Raw genomic sequence first — 18887 nt, forward strand, 5'->3', positions numbered from 1 at the left:
ATTAAAATTTATAGAGAGAAACACATATATAACTATGTGATAAATGCTAGTTAGCCGAGCTTCTTAGTGCAAGTACTGGAAAGTTCAGTTAGTATATTCATGTTCAACATGTTCAACAATTCGCGTGTATGTGACACATGATAACAATTTCTGCAACTCTCAGCTTCTCAAACTCTTGTGTACATGTGACTTCATTAAGGATGAAACATTTTAATTTCTTTTTTTGCTTTTCCTTTTTTTTTCCTTTTTTTTTTTTGGCTGCTCGTCGGTATCGATATGTGCGGCGACGCGGGGCCAATCGATGAAGTTCACCAGGTCACAGCGGAAGCGGATTCAGTCGACTTCCAATTTCCGGAAGGAGCCGCATATTCCGCCGAATTCGTCGTTGTTGGCTGCGTGGTAATCCTTCGGCGAGATCTCTATGTACATCTCGTCCAGAGCCTTGAGCTGGCCTCTCTGGCGCTTCAGCTCCTTCTTGAATTCGGCTGGAACGTACGTTATAACGCGCGTTATGAATTATGGATGACAACGGCACTAATCGAAAAGATATTCACGAATCGCCGAGGCACCAGTTGTATCTGTATTCCGAACGACTTCTGTAACTTTTTGAATAAATTACTCTAGCGTGTCTTTTTACCTCGCCGATCCAATAGAATCTATTCTACTCCAATTGAATGGAAATGAATGGAAAATTGAAATTTCGTCTCGTCTGTTCGCACGTTTCCTGCCGCTTCTTTTCGAGTGATCTCCTCGCGACGAGGTCCAATCCGAGGCAAAAGGGAAGAGAGAGAGAGAGAGAGAGAGGGAGAGAGAGAGAGAGAGAGAGAGAGAGAGAGAGAGAGAGAGAGAGAGAGAGAGAGCTCGTTCGTACCGATCATTTCCGCGAGCGGCACCTCTCCGCCGTATTCCTTCGGCAGTATCTTCGGCTCGATCGCCTCTCGCAGCTCGTCCATGTCCTTGTGCATCTGCGCGAGGAAGAGAGAGAGCATCGCAGAGAAAGACGTTACAAACGTTCTCACACGCACAGCCGCCGTGCGAATGTACTCACATACTTAACATAATTCGCGACGCTTACCATTACGCGCGCCTTGAGCTTGTCGTTGAGCAGCGAGATAGCGAACTCGATGATCTTCGCCACGCTGCCGGGAATATTGATGAAGTGCGTCTCCTTGTGACGCATCGGCGTGCTGTTCTGTATGCACCTCAGCATGTTGCGGATGTCCGTCAAGGACCACGCGCTCAGGTGGCCCATCGTCAGCCCCGACTCGTCGTTGATGTGCGTGTAGCCGCGCACTTGATTCTCCTCGTCGTCCATCAGGGATTCCACCACCATGCTGTGGATTCGCGCCATGTGCACCGACGAGAATTTGTACGGGTCGAAACGCCCTGAGGAGCGACAACGCGACAGGGTGTAGAGAGGGTTGGAGAGATGCGGATCAATCATCGCGTGCGAAAGTATCAAGAATTTCACGGAGAAATCAGCGGACGCGATCAGCAGGTGCCGCCTCATCGGAAAGCATCTGCAATGCGAAACGGCCTGAAACGGCAGCTCGTTCAAAGTTATTCGAGGGAGAAAGAGAGGAGCGAGAGACGGTCTCTCGAGTCGATGTTTCGCCGATGTTTCTAGTTGCCCCGCCTGAATTTCGTCGAATTTAGAAGGTCTTCGTGATAGTTACCCGCGCACGACAGGATGACCTTGCGGCCGTGCTGGTCCCGCTTCAGCAAGGGCACCAGGTAGCCGCTGTCGATGATGGCCTCGAGGTCCGGGTCCTCGATGTCGAGCTTCTGGAACCAGTCGGGATAGAGCTGCCTGATGGTGAGATAGCGCTCCAGCATCTCCTGCGCTATCGGCAGGCTGAATTTCTTCGTCCTGAGGAAACGCAGCAGGAACAACGAGTCGGTGCGGCACTTTTTGATCGCCGGGTGCTTCTGGATCCAATTGCGGAACTGCTCCAGCGCTTGTTCCCGTGTGTTGTCGTCCTCGCGCAGCTCCAGCCTAGCTATCTCCAGCGTCTCCATGCTCAGTGTGCTCTTGTACTCCTGCTTCTGCTCCTGCTCCTGCTCCTGCTCCTGCTCCCGCTCCCGCTCCCGCTCCTGCTCCCGTTGCTGTCCTTCCGTCACCATCGTCTGAAAGATGTAACTCGACATCATATCCCGAGTCGATCGAGCAAACTTACCTCGTCGTCTCCTGAGAAGTCCTTCGAGTTCGGAATTAAGAGTCCGCTCTTGTATCGTCGCGTCGGCGAGAAAATCGCGAGAAATCGTGGAGAATTGAGAAGAAGGGAATTTTCGTTAATTTTCGCGATCGAGCGTAGCGAAGCGCGCTTTTTGACAAAAAGCAACCCGGTATCGCGAGGATGAAGACGTTCACTGTCAAGGTCGAGGAACTCGTCGGTTCTTGCTCGGTCAACAGGCCACGTGTCGTCTCGCCGGCTGAAGCGACTTCTCGCTTTACTTCACCGCTTGTGTCAAAGTCCAAGTTGAGACGACGTTTACGCGAGATGAAGGATGTGAGAAATCGGCGAATCGAATGGGAAACAGTACCGCGTGAGAGGCCGTCCCTCGTGCAAAACAGAGACGGCTCGGCGTCACGAGCGATGAGGCTAAAAGAGGCCGGAGATGCGATGCGAAGAAAAGGCGCGGACGTTAAAACGAACAAGGCAAATCGAACTGGAAATCTCGACTATGTTGTACCCTGGCGAGCCAGCTCGCCCGCTTACTCTCTCGGCCGCTCGTCGGAGGAATCGCTGATACGATATGGAGCGTAAAGAGAAAGCACATCGGCCCGAGTGTCACGGTATCAGTCGGCCGGGGAATCATGTCAAGATAACGAACGCTAGTTTCTAAAGGTGTCGGGCCTCCTCGTCGTCGAGGCCTCGGCGAGGATGAATCTCTCACTCGCGGCGAGAGGCGCGCGTCTTCTTCACGTTCCAACGACCGCGGGCGTCGGCGGACGTAGAAGCTCGCGGCTCCTCCGGGATCCTCCGCCGTCATCAAGACAATTGGACAAGCGGTCCACTTGTAATTCCTCGCAATTCCGCGCGGGTATATGCTGAGCGGGTCGAGCGACTCGCGAAACGAAAGCGAGACGTCGACGTCGCGCGCAACGGGAACGCGCGTTTCTATGTCCGCTCGCGGTATTCACCGCGCGCGCGCGCGCGCACCCGACTTTCTATCCTATCGCGAGAAGCGAAGCGCATAATACCGTAAAACGCGCGTACGGAACCCGTACACGTCGTTCCCGGCGGGTCGTTGACGGTCGTTAGCGACCGTCGTTCCCGAAATATCGTCCGCGAGTCCGCGAGACGATTTAGCGTGTTTAGCTTGTTTAGCCCTCCGCGCGAGCGAGCCAACTGGAATGTTCCGAAAAGCGCGAAGGAACGCTCGCGCGTTGAAATGACCGTCGCGCGGAATAGATCGCCTCTCTCGATCGCCGATGGAGCGAGCGAGTTGCGTTGATCCACTTTTACTCCACTCGCGCTCGTAGACGACGGTGCAACGGGAGAGACCGAGTGTGCGTACGTCCGGATTAACTCGCGAAATCGCGCCTCGCGGGAGCGCAGGACTCTCTCTCTCTCTCTCTCTCTCTCTCTCTCTCTCTCTCGTCGTGCGACCTCTCGATCACAAGCTTGCTGAGGTTCCGGCTTCCCCGCTCTCGGCCCTTTCGACGTTCGCTTTCTCTTCCTCCTTTGCGCGCGCGCGTGTCTCGCTCCTCGACTCCGCGCGGAATTTATATTTGACCGCGGATATTCGAGCGATATTGGTTCCCTGTCGTCCCTCGAGAAATCCCTCCGGGAAGGAATACCTTTTTCATTCCGATGATTCACACTTCGCTTCGAAATCGCGCATATCTGTCCTGCGTTACTCGACCAATCGTTCGCATGCAACCGCGTATACGCAAAGGGAGTTCTCGATCGACACAAAAGTATCGCGCGCACTCGACGGCTCAGCAAATGGGTCTGTTCGATTTACTTTCTCCTGCGTCTTCCCGCCTCGGCGATCGAATCCGTCCTCTTCCTGGTACCAGCGGGACGTTGCTCAGCTCAGAGAGATCACCTCGCCGAGATCAGCGAAGCTCGACTCGGCTCTCTCTCTCTCTCTCTCTCTCGGATCGCGAAACTCGGTTTCCGCACTGCTTTCGGTTCGCACTCGGTGACTCGGAGAACTCGCGTTCTATCCGCGACGCGGCGAGCGATCTAGCAGCGACACACCGAGTCGACGAGCACCAGCAGGTGCGAGACGTCAGACAGAGAGCAAGAGAGAGAAAGAGAGACGTGAACCGTCGGACGATGTGCAACGAAGTAACCCGGTTGCTCGGCCGGCTGGTCAATTTAAGGAGGGATCGTCGTGGCGGTGGTGCCTAGCTCCGTCGGCGGACGGAGACTCTCAGGACCTTCACCTACATCCCGACCTGGCACGACGTTCTCCGTCTCTCTCTCTCTCTCTCTCTCTCTCTCTCTCTCCCCCTCTCTCTCTCTCTCTCTCTCGCTCTCTCTCTCTCTCTCTCTCTCGCGGCGCGAGAAGTGTTTCTGCCCGCTGCTACGTAGAAGCGCACGCACAAGTAGATGCGCGAGTAACTTGAGAAGATCCTCCAGGCGACGGGATCGACGGGATGATCGACAATCAACCGGAGGATCTCGACGAGAGGACCGCGCGAGAGCACTCGCCGCCTGGCACCTTGACTGCCGCGGAGAGGAGCGGTCAGCGGAGAGTGACTCTGGTAATAATATTATTACGTCTCATTCATTTATGTGTCTCGCGTCATCATTTGCGGGATTGCTTGCCTTTTTCTTTCACGTAATTTGCAGTCGCGACCAACCGAGAGCGCGCGGCAAAGCTGATACACGACGAAGCGACGCGCGTCGCGAGTTCCACTTATCTGTTAGCTTGACTTCAAGTTCGATCGAGCGGCGAAGTAATCGCGCGAAATAATCGAGCAGTCAAATGTCGGACGATCTTTCAGATCGTCGGTCGGTCAGAGCCTCATCAAGTGATAATCGTCGGCGACGGAAACGAGTTCAGCTTAATTTTTCCTGTTGTCGCGTCTCAGACGGCACAAACTTCTGAAGAACGTTTCAAAGGCGCTCTACTATTTTTCCACGCATCTTCCTGTGCCGTCTGGGATGGCGACGAGCGCGACACGCTGTTTGCGGAATAAAGCGCGACGCGCTGTGAGCAATTTCGACTCGGACAGTTCCTGTCCGAGTTGCTTTGTTAACGCTGCTTATTCCTCCGTTAAAAGTACTCGGCTCGTAAACTAGCGCGGCTCTCGCGCTGGTTGCTAACTAACGAGCAACCCGTGACGCCTCGTTCGTCATCCACTTCGTCGTTGGTGTCCGCAAAAGACAGACCTGAAGGCGCGACTGCGCCGACGGACATTAGTCGGACGTAAGGTGTCAGCTGTCAAAGCCAACGAGTACTAGCTCACAACGCGCGCGTGTAATGTCGATGACGTCGACCAAGCACGCGCATTTCCACGCGTCGCACGCGCGCCTATGCGATACTCGCATAAAGCCAAATAAAGCGAGTCGCGCGAATCGGGCGGTCGTAACTTAGCGCCGAACATCGCGCGTAACGAAATACGAATGCTCCGATCTTGAGCGCCCACGCGTAAACGCAATCCTTTGAGTTTCGTTCTCTCTTGAACGCCCTGAAATAATACCTCATGAGAGTCCCCTTCTTCGCGTCAGCGGCGCACGTGACTTGAAAAATCCAACGAGTTTTCGCACGAGGAAAGAAAGCTCTGTCGCAACTCGAGTCACGCCGCGCCGCGCCGCGCCGCGCCGCGCGAATTCTTTCTTCAACGTCGGACGCGTCTTGCGAACGCGAATTCACATGGAAGTCTCTCGGCGACTGCGACTCGAATCGAAGTACCGACCCGGCGGGATGTGTTACTTTCCTCGGCGTAAAAAGCGCCAAAGAGGCGCAACGTCGCGCCGAGCGACGCTGAGGGAGATTCACTTTCTTCTCGTAATCTTCCATTTTGCTTTCACCGTTCTTTCGAATGGGGATCGCGCTCCGATGAGTATCACCGTCGTTTCTCACCCCGGCTACGTCGTCCAGCGAGAGACCAGCTCCTTCGTCTTTCCGGGAGGCTCTTTGCGAGCCTCTTTGCGATTGTCGATCGAAAATCGGAGAATTTCTTCTCTGCCGCGCGTGTTCGCTCCTTTCAAGTCGGCACGAAAAGCGCCGAGACTTTTCCGTCCGTCTCCTTCTCGTTGCTTCGACGCTGATCGTTCCAGGCCTCAGGCACGAAGAAGACCCCCGCGAGTGGAATCGCACGCTCTTCACGAAGCCGAGAGAGATCGAGAACGACGCGCTCGACGAGTTGACTGAACTTGCTCGCTTAGCGTACGAAAAGTATTATGCGAGCGTCCGCAAAGGGACCTTGGACGTGCCTAAACTCGCGGAGGATATCTCGCGGTGTTCTGAAATGCGGGCACTCAACCGTGCAGAAACATGCCTCCGCTCCGCTAATTTGTCTTAGCAAATGAGCGTTCGCCTCGGAACGCTCGCTTCTGTAATACTTTTCTTTCCCTTGCATGCGTAACGTTCGCGAAGTTTGGCCTAAACAAAAATTTCTCGAGCTCATTTCCGCTCATTTTCTCTCTGGCGGCTGACTTCGAGCCGCCAGAGAGAAAGACAGACTGACGTTCGTTAATATATAAATAAAAGTGAAAATGGGAATAGTTACGACATCGTTGGAAATTTAATGCCCTGTCGCGCGCCACAAAGACACACAAGGAAGCGCGACAATCCGGAAGCGAGTAAATGTCGCTTCGCCCGTCGAGCCGCTCGGCTGATTTGATTTCGCCTTTTATCCCGTGAAATTAATTCGCAAATACTAAAGCCGGACGTGCCGCATGCCTGGCCGCCATGATGGCTACGTAAATTATTGCGCAATCGATCGTTGGTTTCACAACAACGTTTCTTGACGCCGCTGAAAGTCACCGCGCGCGCTATATCGGGAAACGCGCCTTTCTATTTCGCCCTGCGATATTAAGATTTTCCGATATTAAGGTCGGTATCTCGTCTTCTTATTGGACGCGTGTATCGCCACGAATCGCAACGAATATTCCGTCGTGCTCGTCGCGTGACTCGACAAGGCGTTTTTGTGCACGCGCGTCTCCGAGTTACGAAAGTAGAAATCTCGACGGGCCTGTTTCACGAGACCGTGACTAATAGGAAATTTAAGAGCCCCCCTCCCCCCCTCCTCCAATTAGACGTGCGCGCGGATTGTCGAGTGAGGCTGTCTCTCAGCTCAATGCGCGCGCGGTGTAATTTATCGCGCGAAAAATAGGACGAACCGAGGAAATTCGCGCGGAACGCGATGTTTCCAGGCGATGATTCATTACACGCGCATTCTCGTGACGGCGAGCGATACAGGTGAGATTTTCAGCGCTAATTAAGACCCGAAATAGACGATCGTACGCAAGGCCGCAAAAATGGAGGGTGCGCGGAACGGGTGCTGCTCGAAAATGCATACATCCAGGCGCGAAACGCGCGGTTGTAGCGTGACGCTTGAGGCATCGATCGCTCTGCGGAAGAAATACGCGCGTCTCGTTGCTATTTTTAAGTGGGAAGTTTCTTCACGCTACGACAAACGTTGCTTCTTAGCGGCACACTTGACAACTGCTTTTCCACGCAGGTGTTACTTTACGTGGAAAATTAGTTAATTGGATGTAAGTCGTGCCCTACAGACTTGCGACATGCGACTTTGGGACACTCGAGACGCTTCATGTTAGTACATTCTTAAGCAAGCGATATCAAGCAAACATTTTTAAGCAAGCGATCACTTGGAATCGTTGGAATTTTTATGTTTGCAGAATTTTGCAGTTAAACACACAAGTTATGCGGCAGTTTTAGGACTTGGGTGCTTAGAACCTAGGAGCTACTTCAATGCGCCGATAGCTTCGTATAATTTTTACAGTGAAATTTAAATAGAAATAAAAATAAGTGCACGTGTCTCGAAAGCACTATGGAGTATAAATTTTGAGCGTGTCAGTGTGCTTCGAAACACGTGTCGATGTGTGTGTGTGTGTCATTGAAACACGTGGCCGTCGTACGAGTTGGAGCGTCGAAAGTTTCGTACCGTTTGAGCGGCTAAGAACGCGTTCCGAGAACGCTCCAGCCGCGCTGCACTTTCTCCGACGACCTTAAAAGCTTCCAGCGCGGCTCGCTGGAACGAAAGTGCATCGACCTCGACGCGACCTCGGCGAGATAGTTTCATTACATATTCGTGAAATGTATCGAGCGTCGGTTCATCCCGACAAAGACGGCTCTCGGCTATTTTCATTCTTGCAACGGTCAAGGGACGACGAGAGAACGCGATTTTGAGAAATTATATCTCGATCTTAAAGGATTACGGTTCACGACACGTAAACAGGCGGCGATTATACTGCGCGTAATATCGCCGTGCGGTTTATCGATTGCAAAAAATGCACGTTTTTCCTCCTGCGCGTTCTTCGATTAGCGTTCTACAATTAGAAATTCCTGCGAGGTATCTGTTATTCATACGGCTTCATACGACACTCGCTTTCGCGAAAGATCTAGCGGTCGTGCTATGATTCATGCTGCTCGTATATACATAATTATAAGAGAGATCCGCGTCTGGGAAAGTTGAAATAAAAATCGCTCCTCACATACTAACGTATGCGATATAATTGATCGTTTTGATATACATATATAATACTTTTTATATATATATATATATATATATATTCACATATACATATACATATATATATATAAAGTAAAAAGCTGTGTACACGCCTCTACCGATACTACATGCTATGTATAAATGTACAGACGCGCACGAGCGCGAATACGCTGCATAAACAGGACCGATTTATATTTAACCCGCTTACCAGCGACTTAACGAAAATCCAAGTACAAGCACGACCGAGTCGCGAAGCTATCGCGATTCAGCCTCGCGCTGGTACGCGATCATTTGCCAGTACGTCTATTTCTCTTCATTGATCCACCTCTCACCGCTGCACAAACAAACTTACATAAACGAACTGACAAGAAGCAATACGTAATTTAATTCAGTCGTGCCAAACATGCTTGTCCCGCATGACGCATAATTGCGGGCGATTTTCCTGCAACGTGATTGGGTCGCTTGTACTACGCCTGTGTTGGCACTATGTTGTTCGTAAGGAAAGAAACTCGTCAGCAAAGGATCTGTAATATTACATCATTGAAATTTCGAAAAATGTCAGCGTTCTATTAGAAAATTGAATCTCGAACCGCAGACTCTTCGGACTTGAATCTGAAAGTAACGTTTGTTCAAGATGAGAGAATATTATTATAGATAATTATTTACACGAACTTTACTAATAACGGATAAACAATTGCTGAACGTTCGATGTGTCACGACACGAGTACATACAAGACTCCGATCATCGTATGTCGGCGCAGATATATATTCGTCGCGTATAAATACGTGAAACGCGAATACATCGACGCGATATACGCGATGTAAGAAACGCGCGTCACGGACTGTTGTTACTCGTGTCGCAATCGCGAATAATTGATACCATTACCAATCGCTGAACGATACTCGATACTCGGCGGTTGGAAGATAAATTCTCGCGAATCTCATCTTCGACGCGTGAGTCCGTCAACGAGACTCGTCGTCGCGGCGTGCTTTAAGCTCGGACGCCTGAAAAAACTTGCAGCACGGCGATCATCTGAGGATAACGTTGTCGAAGGTTAGATCCCTGTTCTCGCGTTGAACGCCAGATTTCTTGAAGGGGTTCCACGGCAGCCTCCTGACTACGTGCGCTGTAGTGACGGATCCCGCCGGGCTCGGCTGCCCCGAAGAGACGCCGGAGGAGCTGCTCGCCGAGACGCTGCCTTTGTCGTGGTGATTGTTCGGTTTCCCTGGTTTCTAAAATAATTAGTCTCTAACGTGGTACTTTTACATTCAGTCGTTACATGTCAGCTGTAGACGCGACTGTTCACCTTTAAATAATTCCTGTCCATGGGTGTGACCAGCTTCAAGTTTATAAAGTCGCCGCATTGCTTTATCATCCGCACGACTTGCTCGTGGGACGCCCACTTCACGTCCTTGTCGCCGATGCCTACTATGAAGTCGCCCTCTTTCATTCCAGCTACCTGCGAAACGAAGAGAAGATCTTTATCTGTTAAAAATTCGTTGCCATAACGATTAAAGAAGATTAATAAAATTGGAAAAACAAATGGAGCATATCACGTAGAAATATATTTTACGGTCTAGCGTAAATGAAGTTGTTAATAAATACGATCTTACATCAGCTAGCGAATTATGATCGACGGCAGCTATTATAACCGGAGCGTCGCCCCGTACGCTAAACCCGAAGCCCTCGCCGTCAGGACCTCGTTGAAGCTGCACCAATCGCGGCGCGGTCCAGTGCCGTTTAGCCGAGAATATCGCTACGGGTCCCAACGATCTGAAGAGATCATCCACTCCGTGCTGCCCGAAATCCGGATGAGTGATGCTAAGTTGGAATTTTGTGGAAGCTGTAATTGCAAAAAGAAGACAAAGAGAATTACAGTACTAAAGATTAACATTTTCTATCGGCTGTTTAAAAGAAACTGTGATTTTGATTATTTTTCAAATAAAATATCCGTTTACCGATAATATCCGGCGGATCCAGCAATTCTCGAAAGTCGTCCTCGTTGCCGAATCTGTTGTAGCTATCGAGCGTCGCTTCTTGCACCTTCTTCAAGACCCTCGCCAGCGCTTGCTTGGCTTTCAGATCGCGGCACATTCTCTGCAGTCGTTGACTCTCATCGTGCAGAACAAGAGCCTCTCTGAGATGCGCCTTGCCTGCGTAAATGAACGTCAAGAAGAAAGTTGAATACAGCCGGCTCGGTTAATTGCAAACAATATGTGTGTTAAACAAATTAAATTGGATGGACGCGAACGTACCCAACAATTTCCTCTCATTGTCATCCCTGGGAACGGTGGCGTCCAATTGTGTCTTCCCGTCGCTCTTTTGAATGTGCTCCAACGTGAGCCTGGTTTCTACGCGAAACTCGGCGATCGGTCTGTCCAGCAGACCGACCGCGATATGCTTGTGAGCAAGGGCGAGGTGGTGCTCGCGCTTCACCAGTATCAACGAGATCCAAGTCTCCGGGACGTAGTCACGAACTGGCTCTCGCGATATCAATCCGTGCACGTCGTTGTATATCGCCGCAACCTGCATTAATGATTATAGCGACTCACTCGCACTCGCACTCGTTCGTCTCGAAAATCATTATCGCGAGAAAGATACTCCACCTGAGCAGCCTCTTGAGCAAGATCCAAGCAAACGTCAACGTTCCTCCCGTCCCTCGATTGCAGCTCCAGCTTCTCGAAGAGGCACTCCCGCGCTTGAGCCTGAAACGTAAGACACAATAATGAATAATTAATATTGAATATGACGCGATACATAAGAATGTAATGAGAGAGAGAGAGAGAGAGAGAGAGAGAGAGAGAGAGAGAGAGAGAGAGAGAGAGAGAGAGAGAGAGAGAGAGAGAGAGAGAGAGAGAGAGAGAGAGAGAGAGAGAGAGAGAGAGAGAGAGAGAGAGAGAGAGAAACTCACAAGCATGAGCTGCACGAGCATCTCCAGCATGTCCGGGCCCAGATCCATGCTCGGTGCGTTCGTGAAGTTCTCGTGGATATATCGGAAGGTACCGGCCGCCCTCAGGAAAGCGTCGACCGCCTGATCAAGACCGCGAGCGGTCACGCGATCCTGCTTGGCGGCCAACTGCGTGTAGAGCGCGCCGGCGTTGAAGAGAATCGAGGCCTTCTCGAAGGCAACCGTTCGCTGGCAACTGGGTACTCCTGTCAACGAATCGAACCATTCGAAGTAGATGCCGAGACTCCTGTCAGGCGGAAAGAAACGCCTCTCTATGAAGTAGAGCTGATTGTAATAACGCAGCAGCAGCGCTATCCCCGCCGAGTCCCTGGTCGGTGTTCTCGTGGCCTGTGTGCAAACATTAAAATAGTGAATTTAAAAAGGAAAAAAAAAAAAAAAAAAAAAAAAGAGAGAAATTGGAATTTGAAGAGAAAAGGGAATTTGACGTTTCAGATGTAGAAATTTTGCAATTAATAACGATTATTCTTGCGATGAAAAATAGCGCGCGTCATTTCCTTACTTGTCTAGTCTCCATCAGGTCGGCTATAGCTTCTTCGTAGTTTTCACCATCCTCGCTGTAGTGCTCCAAGATGAAGTCCTGCAAGAGGGAAAAGGGCCGGTTATGTATCTCGTGGTGATCGGCACGTGCGCCGTACACGTAACACGTGGAGCCGCGTGGCGCGCGACTGACATTGTTGAATCGATATCTTCCTAGCAACTGCCAGGCGGCTCTTGGCTAACGTGCACGCGCATTTCGAGCCGAGGTAACCCGGAGAAATTGCGAGTTGGCCTCTCGTTGTAAAAGGAAGTAACAACGTGACGTGACGCAGAGATGGTGAAGATCACTTTGGAACTAATAGGAAAGCGCTCGGAGCACAACGAGGGCGAGATATCCACGCTGGAGGAGATAGCCTTGCACCAAGAGAATATCGATAAAATCGAACTGATAGACAGGCATTGCAGGGATCTCAAGATCCTCCTCCTGCAGCACAATCTCATATCGAAGATCGAGAATCTAAATATGCTGAAGAAGTTGGAGTACTTGAACCTGGCTCTCAATAACATCGAGGTTATCGAGAATCTGGAAGGTCTGGAGAGCTTGAAGAAGCTGGATCTCACCGTCAATTTTATCGGAAATCTGCAAAGCGTGGAGAAGCTCAGGTATATATCCTTTTACATCTTTTCCTTTTGTACATTTTTATCGTTGTATCCCGTATCTCGATAATGAGTATTCTCAGGATTAATGGCTTCGGTAATTCACTGAAGTCTGACTGTGTCGGCATCTCATCTAAGATCGAAGCGTAACGAAACGCTCTTCAATTTATATTCCGAACATATTCGGAGTATCAAGCGGATACTAAACTGTCACGAGCACTCGTCCGTTTTCCCGCCTGTCATATTTGATCGTCAAACAGCCTGTCAAACGCGCGCTTGCTCGCAATTTGTCGTTCTCGTAATCATAATCGCTCGCAAGTCTCGCGTAACAAGCAAGCAGCAAGCAGCAAGCGCCGTGAACGTTTCCGCATCGACAATCGACACAACGCGCCGCTCTCCACCGATTTCGCATGATTATGACACTCGTCAGCGTTCTCGCAGAAGCAATAAATCACATTCGATTCGTCGGCCTCACGTCTCACGCGCCAGGTGCAACGAGAACCTGGAGCAGCTGATCCTAATGGGCAACCCGTGCACGGACTACGAATACTACAGGGAGTACGTCGTGGCGACTTTGCCGCAATTGCGCGAGCTCGACATGAAGGAGATTGAAAGATCGGAGCGCATCAAGGCGTTGCAAGTGGAGGCGCGAGCGCGAGACGACGTTATCGAGGCGTATCGATGCTACGAGAAAAACCGACTGCTTCGACAGGCGCGTCGCCGTCGTGACACTACACTCCAAATCACCGAGATAAATGAGACGGTGAGTTCTCTCCCGGCGAGCGTTCGTCACGAATCTGACAATGTCGCGCCGCGCCGCGCCGTGTCATATCATGTGATTCAAGATTCTTGAACCGGCGTGTAATTTGCAGCACGAAGAAACGACTTCCGCCGACGAATTATTATTATTCGTGCGCGATCGTGGAACGTGCCGCCATCTTAGGGAAGTTGCACATCGACATATCTTTGCAATCTCTTTCGCAGACTTTTGTTTCATTTCAATCGCAAGGACGATTGAACGTCGAATAAGCAACTTATGCGAGACATTTTTCTAATATTGCGAGAAACATTCGAGACGCTCGAATCGAGCAAAGACGTAAATTAGAGCGCGTAATATCTCCTTTTAGAGCGCTGCAAAGGAGAACGAGGAAGAGCGACCGGAGTGCGCAAAGAACAAGCGGAACGGAAACGCAGACACAAAAGAGGATGACGAATCATCGGAGGATGAACGTTTTTGGAAGCAGCCTAGTTACCATACACCGGAAGACAGGATTGCTATTGCCGAACGATTCGGCAGGAAGCAAGAGAGAAAGAGCCGCTCTTCCGACAAGCCGAAAACCGATCTCCCCAAACGCGTGCCAAAGTTGTTCGCTCCGGACGGAAGACCTTACAATATAAATCAGCCGAAGGTTCCGTTCAAATTAAACGACGAGGACGATCCGAATGTCGTAGTGCTCGAAGTCGCCGTTTACAGGTAGAGACAGACAACTTTAGCCGTAGCGAGTGATCTTTGTTTCTTTTCTTCTTTTTTCTGCCGTCACACAATTTTTCCACGTGTCATTTCGAGGATTCATTCAAATAGCTCGGAATCGGTGATTTCTCGAATTCGCAGGTACTTGGACACCTCTCACATCGACGTAGACGTAAACCCGACCTACGTGCGAGTTACCGTGAAAGGAAAGATTCTACAGCTAAGCCTACCCTGCGAGATATCGGTCGAGAAAAGCAAGGTCCAACGGAACACGAGCACCGGAAGCCTGGTGATCAGCATGGCCCGTCTGACGCCGTCCACGATGATAATCGCGCAGAGCAGGGCCGAGCCGACGTCGGCCAGAAAGAAAGAAGAGCCAGGCAGACGCGAGTCAAAGGTCATCACGGTTCGGCCACCGGTGACCTCCCGACGCGCTCTCCTCGAGATCGGCCCACCCACGGATATCTTGGATCTTTTCAAGATAACCGAAGATCCCGCCGTTGCTGCTGCTGCTGCTGCGAAACGAGGCCAGAGGAGCGTCAGAGCGACAGAGGTGGAGAGGACAGCGGAAGATTTCCAAGATGATCCGGACGTGCCGGCGCTCGAATGAATGCGCGCGCTCGACGAGCGACGTCAAGCGACTCGTTAGACTCGGAAAAAGTTTGCGCGATCGCGCGTCGACTCACCTTAAACGGATCCCGAAAGTCAATGTCTTTGGTCTCCTTCAGTCCCAATGGTATCATCGGCATAACGGGCTCGTCGCTGAAAGGAGAATACCGTTCGATGCAGCGCGCATATGCATTCTCCCGCACTGGCATATCTCGCCGTGTGTGTACTTACCCGTCGACATTCTGGTAGAGCTCCACTGAGCTGTTCAGCTCGGCGAGCTGTTCCTTCAGCAGCTGCAGATTCGAGTTGACGTAGCTCAGCTCCAAGGCGACCGTCTCCTTCAGTTTTCTGTTCGTCGTCGCCCTGCAACGCACCGGGGATCGCACGATTATAGTGGCACGATTAATGACGATCGGACGATCGCGCGCTGCGGTTATGTCGCGCGCGCGCGCGCGCGCGATCTTCGAGCGAAGCTTACTTGAAGAGATTTTCCGCGCCCGCTCGCAGCCGCAGCTCCTTGTTGATCTCCTGATTGAGCTTACTTCGCTTGTTCTGCAGCTTTCCTCGGCAGGTCGCTACCCTCGGATCCGAACCCTGCGAACCATGAGACGCATAGTTAGCGATGCCTCCGACGCATCATGCATGCCGCGTAATCACATAATCCGTAAGGATCGCCACGACGATAAAGGCTAGTTCCGCTAACCACGTTCATCAGCCGCCTGCAGTCTCCAGCTGGCGAATTATCTATCCTTTCGTATTAGAGTTCAAGTCGCAATACGGAAAGGTACGCGAGACACGATGACAAGACAATCTTTTTTATTATCCACGTTAATCTCACCGAGGTATGTGCGTAATGCAAATTATCCCAGGAATTTCTTTTCTTCTCGATAATATCTTGAGAGAGGGGGGGAGAGAGAGAGAGAGAGAGAGAGAGAGTGTGTCTATTGTTACCGGCTGCTACAGCTAGTGAGACTCGAGAGCGATTCCAACATCGATTAGGAATCAAGTCTGATTAAGTCAATTTCAACCTTGCCACTCGATAGTTGTAGTCAAGGACGCGCAATCGTCATTAATAAATGATTAGTTACACTAAAAAAGCAAAAGTGAAATACACTTATTCGACGAGTACTGTCGAATATATTCATCCTTATCCTTCTTCCTTTTACGAGGAGATGCAACCAGATTGAGAAAAGAAATGACACTTAAATATGAATCTATTACTGTCCCGAGAAATGGACTCGCCAAGTCGCGAGTTGCACGCGAGTGTATCGTGCAGATTCGAACGACGAACGACGAGTTTCGCTACGGTTAATTCGCCGTTTCGTTCCCGGCGGAGAGAACGCGGTCTCTCCCGCCGATCTTTCGGCGTTCACGCGCGAACGTGTCGGAGGAAGCAGCGCCGACCTCGAGAGAGAGAGAGAGAGAGAGAGAGAGGGAGAGAGGGAGAGAGAGAGAGAGAGAGAGAGAGAGAGAGAGAGAGAGAGAGAGAGAGAGAGAGACCGACCGGTGTGTGCAGCCGACTGTCAAGTTCGACTTCCTTCGCTCCTTACCCCGAACCGGAAGCATCTCCTCATGATAGCGTCCGGCGTGGCGGTTTTCGCGTTTCGCACACTTCGCACCGTGCCGCCGCCGCTGCCGCCGCCGCCGCCGCCGTCCTTTCTTCGCTCGCTCGCCTTTCTTTCGTCCGCCTTTTCTTCCGTCGCGTCGCCACCACCTGGTACAACCATCTTCGCGTCCTCGGACGCGATCTCACGATCTTTCGGCAACGGGCAATAATGCACCCACTTCAGCATGATCGCCGGTGCATCGACGGCGATCTCGATCGTACCATCAGAAAACCGGCGACTGTCCTCGCCGCGGGCGGAGATACGATTAACTTCCTAGCCGGTCGACCGCTCTCTTTCCTTCTTCTTTCTTTTTTGTTACGTCCGAAAATGGGAGGTCGATCGATGAGATACTCGGGGATTCGAATCCGTGTCGATTTGCACGACTTGAGATATTTGTAAGAGTAAACGAGCGCGAGCGCGAGTCGGAGTTGCGACGTTTTCTCACACAAACACGGGTCATTTCATAACGTTTCAGAGCGACGAGAGAACGAGGGAAAGCAACGTTCATTACGAGGTCTCCTGTGCATAATGATCCGCGCAAATTGGGATATTTTTTTGGACTAATACGCGTTTCTTGGACTAATCGGAGTCGCGACGTTTTAACATAATTTCGTAACGTTTGAAAACGGCGAGAAGAGGAGAGAAAGTTAACTCTCGCAATGTTAACTCTGCGATTCTCTGTGCATTATAAATCCAGGAATATCATACCGGTCCGAGGAAAGTCCGCTCCTTCCTTGCGACGCGACGTTCGCAATCTCGCAATCTCGCCTACATGCGACGCCTTGCAGAATTCAATGCGCGAAAGAACGGCCGTAAAAGCCCAATAGAGATTTACGCGCGACGTAAAAACGCGCGACTCTCTCGTCCTTTTTCAGCATCGGACTCGCGACCTATCGCGCAGAAAAGTACATCAGAAGTGGAGTAACTTTACACACAGGTGTCGTTTTCATTTTCTCCGTGTTTGTTTTCGTTTTGTCCTGCACCAAATGCTCCATTTCTAACTCCCTCGGCTCTCAAGAGCGCGACAATTTGGAGTCGCCGAAGCTGTTAGAGAAGCACGAGGATCAGCGCGCTAATCATTCACGTTGACCAAACGATACGGCACGACCGACGGCACCTATAACCGTGCTTTATCGTATTTTAAACAAACGCGGCTTCCGAGCGTAGCCACGACGTGACGCTTCGTATTCTCGAGCGAAATTTTGCGAAAGAGCCGCCGCGAGGCGCAAAATCGCTGCAGCGGCTCGCGGCTTCGCGTCTCTCGACGCTAACGGGAGAATAAATCTGGCCGAAGAATGCGATTCTCCGAATTTTGCGACGGGGGGCCTCGTGACCCCGTTTGCTAATGCGAATACATAAAATAATTGTCAATCACGAGGAAAATATGTGGTAGGTGGATCTAGGTTATTAGTCTCTCGTAAGAAGAGGAGAGAGATGGAGAGAGAGAGAGAGAGAGAGAGAGAGAGAGAGAGAGAGAGAGAGGGAGGGAGGGAGGGAGAAAGAGAGAGAAGGAACTTGATGAAACTGTTATCCACCAGAGATTAGAACTCTCTCTCCTCTCCCTCTTTTTCCGATGCTGTTCTCATTCTATATTAAAAAAAATACGAAAACATAATTGAGGACATCGAGTGGAGTTTCAAATTAAGACTAAATTGAAAGATGATTTTCTCTGACAGACGGAACGCTTCGACACGTCGCTACGATGACACAAACCAATCGCTTCGCTCGTCGTGCATGGGAAAATATGTAAAACACGCGGTGGAATATTTTACGCGCGGCGGTTTACGCCTCTCGAGCGTTTCCCCCAAAGCTTCTTCTCCCGCGTGTGTCCTCAAGCGGGGAAATTTCGAGTAGGACGACCGTAGATTATCGACGTGGACGCGATATTACAAGCAGCGTTGATAAACACAGTGGCGGTCGGCGATCGATGACGCTCGGGAGAAAAGACAAAGAGAAGAGGGGAAAAGGAGTTCGGGGGCAGGTAGGCTCGTGCAGTTTAAGCGCGGTTAGACGTAACGGCGGACTAGGCGTTCGCGTTACCGTAATTCCGTTCCACTCTAGTTAATAAGCCATCTCGCTAATGCGATAAGCGCGCGATTCGAAGGTAACGATGGGTTATCCGTGGCTGTCGTTGAAGCGAGCCGAAAGAAAAATTTCCGACAAGCGCCTCCTGCACCATCTCCTCCGCCCGCTCCATTACCTCCGTTGCTTCCGTTACAGTTTTCAGTTACGTGAAATTCCGCGCGTTTCCGGCGCAATGTCAATTCGCGTGGTTACGGTCATCATAACGTCGCGCACCGCCGAACAGAGGCGAGTAGACCCCCCCCCCCCGAGCGTTCGCGTCGATATTTCTCCCTTACGTAACGCGCGCAAGGACGTCTCGAGGACCTCCTCCATGTTCGACTCCATGCACTGGGTTCGACTTTGAGAGCTCGAAC

The 18887-nt window shown here is 51.0% G+C and overlaps 2 protein-coding genes across 2 annotated transcripts; one reads left to right on the plus strand and one right to left on the minus strand.

Annotated features, from left to right (window-relative positions):
* Positions 1-244: 244 nt before the first annotated feature.
* LOC105182845 (rhophilin-2) lies at positions 245-17799 on the minus strand. The gene is made up of 15 exons (XM_025304885.1): positions 16393-17799; positions 15321-15436; positions 15074-15205; positions 14920-14995; positions 12128-12205; positions 11572-11955; positions 11267-11365; positions 10916-11186; positions 10619-10813; positions 10274-10503; positions 9967-10119; positions 1677-2127; positions 1076-1386; positions 872-965; positions 245-485 (listed from the first exon to the last, which is right to left on the minus strand). The coding sequence occupies exons 1-15, from the start codon at positions 16633-16635 to the stop codon at positions 334-336; spliced, it is 2985 nt and encodes a 994-aa protein (XP_025160670.1). The 5' UTR covers positions 16636-17799; the 3' UTR covers positions 245-333.
* tilB (touch insensitive larva B) lies at positions 12213-14938 on the plus strand. The gene is made up of 4 exons (XM_019841271.2): positions 12213-12768; positions 13252-13525; positions 13890-14236; positions 14375-14938. Exons 1-4 carry the CDS (start codon positions 12440-12442, stop codon positions 14841-14843), a joined length of 1419 nt encoding a protein of 472 aa, XP_019696830.2. The 5' UTR covers positions 12213-12439; the 3' UTR covers positions 14844-14938.
* Positions 17800-18887: the final 1088 nt, after the last annotated feature.

Source organism: Harpegnathos saltator, unplaced genomic scaffold (assembly GCF_003227715.2).
Source record: "Harpegnathos saltator strain DR-91 unplaced genomic scaffold, Hsal_v8.6 scaffold657, whole genome shotgun sequence".
Classification (NCBI taxonomy): Eukaryota; Metazoa; Arthropoda; class Insecta; order Hymenoptera; family Formicidae; genus Harpegnathos; species Harpegnathos saltator.